The sequence below is a fragment of the Salvelinus fontinalis genome, unplaced genomic scaffold, assembly GCF_029448725.1.
Source record: "Salvelinus fontinalis isolate EN_2023a unplaced genomic scaffold, ASM2944872v1 scaffold_0047, whole genome shotgun sequence".
NCBI classification, from domain to species: domain Eukaryota; kingdom Metazoa; phylum Chordata; class Actinopteri; order Salmoniformes; family Salmonidae; genus Salvelinus; species Salvelinus fontinalis.
Genome location: NW_026600256.1, coordinates 133,108 through 141,223, shown reverse-complemented (window position 1 = coordinate 141,223; position 8,116 = coordinate 133,108). Strand labels below are relative to the sequence as shown.

The following is an 8,116-nucleotide window of genomic DNA, read 5'->3' as shown; positions in this document are numbered from 1 at the left end:
AAGTGCCAACTGTCCCAACATTGGGACATTCCTTTACACGGATCGCCCTCTGAATAAAACCAAGCATGCCTGGTAATGTTTGTCACAGGGTGGTAATAATGTATGTAATACGGGTGTAATAAGGTATGAGGCTCTAAAATGACGTTAGTGTGGGCTACACATGTCATTTGAACTTGAGCACAGCTCTCGGCAGTGTTCTGTGTGGATAGAAATGTGATTTGCTTAGTGGGATTGCCCTTCCAGTTTGCTCCACCCAAAGAGGATATGGGCTGTTGGAGTAGGGACTAGGTTATGTTGCCAAAAAAAAGAGCCGTTAGCTGAAGTTGCTGAACTATTGGGAAAGCCATGGTGAGAAGTTCGGGGGTAAAGTCCTATGTGAGTTTTAATCACATGGCATTTTAAGAATGCTTCAAAGATGGCGGTAGCTACAGTAATTTCGGGGAACAGAGTACAAAAAAGTGGCTTTTTGGAGGTTTTAGTGAGGGACCGATGGCACAAAGTTTTGGCCAACTTGAACGAAGAAGCTCTAACGTTGAGTTGCGAGGACCTGGGAGAGAATGTGACCCTAAACGGCATCACCAATGGATCTTACGGGTGCAACGCAACTCACCCGGATCACACAAACAGTCCGAAAACTGCGGTGAGGACAGCTTTCACGGATTTACAGGAGCAAGTCCCAGAGGCGATCGCCAACAGAAAAAGATGTGTGAAAGTAATAAAGCAAGAGGTAGGAGGACTCGGCATCAGCATAAAGGGAGGAAAAGAGAATAAAATGCCGATACTTATTAGTAAGATCTTCAAAGGTCTGGCTGCGGATCAAACCCAAGCCTTATATGTCGGTGACGCGATTCTATCGGTGAACGGTGTGAACCTGCGGGACGCTACGCATGACGAGGCGGTGCAGGGGCTCAAACGAGCCGGGAGAGAGGTGACGCTAGAAGGTAAGAACGGAACGGGACCAACTGTCGTTCGATACATTCTTTCTTGGTGAAGTGTGGGGCCCCGGGGGTATCCTCAAATCTATATGCAGGATGCCAGAGGAATTACGCGCATTAATATGTCTGCTCCCAAACATATGAGTGATCAACCTCTGTCAACTTGGTCCACAAACAAACATTATTTATTTTCTTCTTCCATTTTCTAAATACTTTCAATATTATTAATTTCCATGTCGGCTCAATGCCCGGGGAAAAGGATGGCCATTTGAAACTCCAAAATAGTGTTACATTTTTGGGGGCAATAATGGAGATTAACTGAAAAAATCTTGTTGTTTCTTGCAATAGCCTTCCGTGACTTTAAAGATTATTTATCTCGAAATTGCGATTCCTAAAAGATGTGTCTGGAGATTTGGTGAATTCAAATCAGGAATGAGCAGGGTCAGCTATACCATAATGACCTCTTATTCATGTCCTCATTACATGTAGTGCAACAAGACCACTCATGGTCTGGAAAGTTCTCTAATTAAGCACGAGGAGGTGTGGTATATGGCCAATACACCACGGCTTAGGGCTGTTCTTAGGCACGACGCATCGTGGAGTGCCTGGACACAGCCCTTAGCTGTGGGATATTGGCCATTTACCACAAACCCCAGAGGTGTCTTATTGCATAAATATATTTAAACAAACAATATTGGAATTACCATGGAAACAACCAACTGTCAACTCTCTCTGCCTGATTGATAGATTATGCTAGAATATGAATTTTGAATGAAGGTAAACATCAACTCTGTCAGAGTGCTGAAAAATCTAATTGAAGGGTTGTTTTTATTGGGGATTTTTAAATGAATTATTTTCCAAACTTTACAAATGTTTCTATTGAACTTTTACTTTTAGAGGCAAAAACATGTCTGTTTTGAGTATCTGTTGTCAACTCCGTAAGTGGCTTGTCAACTCCGTCACTTGATGCCTAACCACCTTAAAATCAATTTTTTTTTTGGTCAATATTCTGAGAAAATAATGTGTAATCACTGTTCTGCAACATATGCTTAAATAATGTAACTACTTTCTGTGCAAAGACCTAAGGGTTAATGTTTGCTTTATAAATGTTGTTGTACGTTTTAAATCTAGAAAAACTCAAATTAGCCATGGAGCATTAAATAGAGCTATAAAACAAAACAACGTTAACAATTAATTTATCAAAAGGGTTTTATTTTGTTCTCCGTACATTTTCACCTGCTAAAATAAATGTTTTCAATAGGCCTATCAGCAACGTTAACAATTAATTTATCAAAAGGGTTTTATTTTGTTCTCCGTACATTTTCACCTGCTAAAATAAATGTTTTCAATAGGCCTGTCAGCAACGTTAACAGTTTACGGAATAAGGAAATCATATTGTGTCCCTTGTTCCTTGACAATAAATATTTAGGTGACTCCCTCTCCATGTTGCGAAATCAAATACTTTGAATTTCTGAGGAAGTCTTTATCATCCAACCTTGGGAATCGTGCATCACAGGACTGGGTGTAATAGCTGTCGCTTTCCTCATCCTCGGATGAGGTGAGAAGAGAAGGATCTTCGGACCAAAATGCGGAGTCAGGGAAATATGCCATCTTTATTATATAACACGACGTAGACTAAACAAAACAAAACACTTTCAACACTTACAAAATAACAAAACGACGTCGACGAAAACCTGAACATAAACTCATATAACTAAAACATAAACTTACGAACAGGCGACAGACGACATCGAAACAAAACGAACAGCCAAACAGTCCCGTTTGTGAATATATATCGAACAACACGAAACATCACAGGAGACAATCACCCACCAACAAACAGTGAGAATGCCCTACCTAAATATGACTCTTGATTAGAGGAAAATGCAAACCACCTGCCTCTAATCAAGAGCCAATGGTCCTTTGAGTATATCCTTTGATATACTCAAAGGACCATTATTAACTTGTTTTAACCACTCCTATATAAATGGTAGATTATCAGACACACAACAAGAAGGTCTGATATCGTTATTACTGAAACAGGACCCAAGTGGTATATATAAAGATCCAGTCCAATTAAAAAATTGGAGACCTCTTACACTTCAGTGTTGTGATGCAAAAATCCTAGCAAAATGCTTGGCGCATAGAATAAAAAAAGTTTTGTCAGATATTATTCATCCTAATCAGACAGGTTTTTTACATGGACGATACATTGGAGATAATATAAGGCAAGTACTGGAAACAATAGAACACTATGAGATATCGGGGACACCAGGCCTGGTTTTCATAGCTGATTTTGAAAAGGCTTTTGATAAAGTACGACTGGAGTTTATATATAAATGCCTAGAATATTTCAATTTTGGGGAATCTCTTATAAAATGGGTTAAAATTATGTATAGTAACCCTAGGTGTAAAATAGTAAATAATGGCTACATCTCAGAAAGTTTTAAACTATCTAGAGGAGTAAAACAAGGTTGTCCACTATCGGCATATCTATTTATTATTGCCATCGAAATGTTAGCTGTTAAAATTAGATCAAACATTAATATTAAAGGATTAGAAATCCATGGCTTAAAAACTAAGGTGTCATTGTACGCTGATGATTCATGTTTTCTTTTAAAACCACAACTAGAGTCTCTCCAGGGCCTCATAGAGGATCTAGATACCTTTGCTATCCTCTCTGGATTAAAACCAAATTATGATAAATGTACCATATTACGTATTGGATCACTAAAAAATACACATTTTATATTGCCATGTAGTTTACCAATTAAATGGTCTGACGGAGATGTGGACATACTCGGTATAAAAATCCCAAAAGAAAGAAATGATCTCACTCCAATAAATTTTTATAGAAAGTTAGCAAAAATAGATAAGATCTTGCTACCATGGAAAGGAAAATACCTGTCTATTTGTGGAAAAATCACCCTAATTAACTCTTTAGTCATATCACAGTTTACCTATTTGCTTATGGTTTTGCCTACACCTAGTGACCTGTTTTTTAAATTATATGAACAAAAAATATTCAATTTTATTTGGAACGGCAAGCCAGATAAAATTAAAAGGGCCTATTTATATAACGAATATGAATTTGGAGGGCAGAAATTATTAAATATTAAAGCATTAGACCTCTCACTAAAGGCATCGGTCATACAAAAGTTATACTTAAATCCAAACTGGTTCTCTAGTAAACTGGTACGAATGTCTCATCCTATGTTCAAGAAGGGCCTTTTTCCCTTTATTCAGATTACACCTGCTCACTTTCGGTTGTTTGAAAAGGAAATGATCTCCAAATTATCCTTATTCTTTAAACAAGCCTTAGAAAGTTGGTTGCAATTTCAGTTTAATCCACCTGAAAGGACGGAACAAATAGTACAACAAATATTGTGGTTAAATTCAAATATAATAATTGATAAAAAAACTGTATTTATCGAAGAAATGTTTAAAAAAGGTATAATTTTTGTGAATGATATCATAAATAGGACTGGTGGAGTTATGTCACACATGCAGCTAACACAGACATATGGAAAAGTCTGCTCTACCCAAAATTACAACCAATTAATTGCAGCATTACCACAAAAATGGAAGAGGCAAGTAGAAGGGGAAAAAAGTAAGGAACTTGTATGTCGGCCCTGTATTAAAGAACAAAAATGGTTAAAGAAAAGTGTGATAAATAAAAACATATACCAATTTCATTTAAGGACCAAAAAACTAACAGCTGTGCCATACAAATTGCAAAATAGTTGGGAAGAGATTTTCGATGTACCCATTCCATGGCACATGGTTTATGAATTGATACGCAAAACAACGCCGGATTCAAAACTTCGAATTTTTCAATATAAATTACTGTACAAAATTCTTGCAACTAATAGAATGTTATATATATGGGGTATACAATCTTCCCAGCTCTGCAGATTCTGTTGTGAGGAGGCAGAGTCATTAGATCATTTATTTTGGTATTGTCCATATGTAGCTCGTTTTTGGTCACAGGTCCAGGAATGGCTGAAGAATTGCAACATTTGCCTAAAACTAACGCTACAGATAGCAATACTGGGGGATTTGAAAAGCCATAGTCAATCAATCAATAATATAATAATTATTTTGGCAAAGATGTTTATTTTTAATTTACAATCTGTAGAAGCTATGAGAATAGGAAGGTTCAGGTCTTTTGTGAAGCATCACAGCACAGTTGAGAAATGTATGGCAAATAGAAATCCGAAATGGATGATGTTGGAAGATAGATGGGAGGGGTTGGGTGGAGCTGAAGGGTGGGACTAATAACAAGATAAACAATATAGGGCATACGGGATCTGTGAAATGTGTATAGGTGCGGAGCTTTTGTGAAATAGCACAGTTACAAGTGGAAATAAAATTGGATGGACAACAGAAATAGAGGAAGGACTAAGAACAAATAAGAGAGAACTGTTGTAAAGTGGACTGTGTCTGTAAGATAGGTATAAGATGTAGAAATTGAAGGTAAAAGCAGAAGTGTTTATAAGTTTACTCCAATTGGGGGATTGGTGGTAGGGTCGCGGGGAATAATTATAAAGGCATATTCTTTAAAGTATGTATGTCTATATAGGTATGTGTATGTATATATGTGTATATGTATGCATACGTGTATGGATACATATATTTACCCCAAAAAATATGGGGGAATGGAAATGATGCAGACAATTACATTGGAAGCAACATTCTTTCCGCAATACTAAGCTGATCCTCCCCTAAGAAGAAAAAAAAATTAAAAAAAAAAATAAAAAAAAAAGAGCCATACCAGGCAAACCGAAACCAACATAGAAACAGATAACATAGACTGCCCACCCAAAACACATGCCCTGACCAAAAACACATAAAAACTAACATAAATAGGTCAGGACTGTTACAGTACCCCCCCCCCCCAAGGTGCGAACGCCGGGCGCACCAGCACAAAGTCCAGGGGAGGGTCCGGGTGGGCAGTTGACCACGGTGGTGGTTCCGGTTCAGGACGCTGTCCCCGCACCACCATAGTCACTCCCCTCTTCTTTCTACCCCTTCTACTGACCACCCTAACACTACCTTCCCCTAAATAAACAGCTAGCACCGGGACAAGGGGCAGCACCGGGACAAGGGGTAGCACCGGGACAAGGGGCAGCACCAGAACAAGGGGCAGCACCAGGATAAGGACCATCACTGGAATAAGGGGCAGCACCGGGACAAGGGGCAGCACCGGGACAAGGGGCAGCACCGGGACAAGGGGCAACACCGGGACAAGGGGCAGATCCCGGCTGAAAGACTCTGGCAGGTCCTGTTTGGACGGCTCTGGCAGGTCCTGGCTGGACGGCTCTCTACGCTCATGGCAGGCTGACGGCTCTCGACACTCATGGCAGGCTGACGGCTCTCGACGCTCATGGCAGGCTGACGGCTCTCGACGCTCATGGCAGGCTGACGGCTCTCGACGCTCATGGCTCTCTGACGGCTCTGGCTGCTCATGGCTCTCTGACGGCTCTGGCTGCTCATGGCTCTCTGACGGCTCTGGCTGCTCATGGCTCTCTGACGGCTCTGGCTGCTCATGGCTCGCTGACTGATCTGGCTGCTCCTGTCTGATTGGCGGCTCTGGCAGATCCTGTCTGGTTGGCGGCTCTGGCAGATCCTGTCTGGTTGGCGGCTCTGGCAGCTCCTGTCTGGTTGGCGGCTCTGGCAGCTCCTGTCTGACGGACGGCTCTAGCGGCTCCTGTCTGGCTGGCGGCTCTAGCGGCTCCTGTCTGGCGGACGGCTCAGTAGGCTCATGGCAGACGGGCGGCTTTGCAGGCTCATGGCAGACGGGCGGCTTTGCAGGCTCATTGCAGACGGATGGCTCAGATGGCGCTGGGGAGACGGATGGCTCAGATGGCGCTGGGGAGACGGATGGCTCAGATGGCGCTGGGGAGACGGATGGCTCAGATGGCGCTTGGCAAACGGGCAGTTCAGTCATCGCTGTGCAGACGGCAGACTCCTGCCGGCTGAGGCGCACTGTAGGCCTGGTGCGTGGTGCCGGGACTGGTGGCACCGGGCTAATGATAAGCACCCTCCTACTAGTGCGTGGAGCAGGGACAGGGCACACTGAACTCTCAAAGCGTACTCTATACCTGGTGCGTGGTACCGGCACTGGTGGCACCTGGCTGAGGGCACGCACCTCAGGACTAGTACGGGGAGAAGTGACAGTGTGTACAGGACTTAGGAGACGCACAGGTGGCTTAGTGCGTGGGACCGGAACTGGAGGCACTGAACTGGATACACGCACTATAGGGAGAGTGCGTGGAGGAGGAACAGGGCTCTGGAAATGCACTGGTAGCCTAGTGCGTAATATAGGCACTGTAGGTACTAGGCTGGGGCGGGGAGGTGGCGCCGGAAATACCGGACCGTGCAGGCGTACTGGCTCTCTTGAGCATTGAGCCTGCCCAACCTTACCTGGTTGAATGCTCCCGGTCGCCCGCCCAGTACGGGGAGGTGGAATAACCCGCACCGGGCTGTGTAGGCGAACCGGGGAAACCCTGCGTAAGGCAGGTGCCATGTATGCCGGCCCGAGGAGACGCACTGGAGACCAGACGCGTTGAGCCGGCCTCATGACACCTGGCTCAATGCCCAATCTTGCCCTACCAGTGCGGGGAGGTGGAATAACCCGCACTGGGCTATGCACACGTACAGGAGACACCGTGCGCTCTACTGCGTAACACGGTGTCTGCCCGTACTCCCGCTCTCCACGGTTAGCCTGGGAAGTGGGCGCAGGTCTCCTACCTGCCCTTAGCCCACTACCCTTTAGCCCCCCCCCAATAAATTTTTGGGAGTTACTCACGGGCTTTTCGGGCTTCCGTGCAAGACGTGTCCCCTCATAATTCCGGTTCCTCTCTCCGGTAGCCTCCGCTCTCCTCAGTGCCTCCAGCTGTTCCCATGGGAGGCGATCTCTACCAGCTAGGATCTCCTCCCATGTGTAGACACCTTTTCCATTCAATAAATCCTCCCATGTCCATTGCTCCTTCTTCTGTCCCTTACTCCGTTTATTTTTCCCATACCGCTTGGTCACATTTTGTTGGTGGGTTATTCTGTTATAGCTGTCGCTTTCCTCATCCTCGGATGAGGTGAGAAGAGAAGGATCTTCGGACCAAAATGCGGAGTCAGGGAAATATGCCATCTTTATTATATAACACGACGTAGACTAAACAAAA

The 8,116-nt window shown here is 43.6% G+C and overlaps 1 protein-coding gene across 1 annotated transcript in view; it reads left to right on the top strand.

Annotated features, from left to right (window-relative positions):
• The first annotated feature begins 317 nt into the window (after positions 1-317).
• The window catches only part of LOC129842522 (beta-1-syntrophin-like), a 44,723-nt gene continuing 36,924 nt past the window's right edge, over positions 318-8,116 (top strand). Inside the window, exon 1 of the mRNA XM_055911098.1 lies at positions 318-941. Coding sequence (XP_055767073.1) covers positions 416-941 — 526 coding nt within the window. The 5' untranslated portion in view covers positions 318-415. The remainder of the gene's footprint in view (positions 942-8,116) is intronic.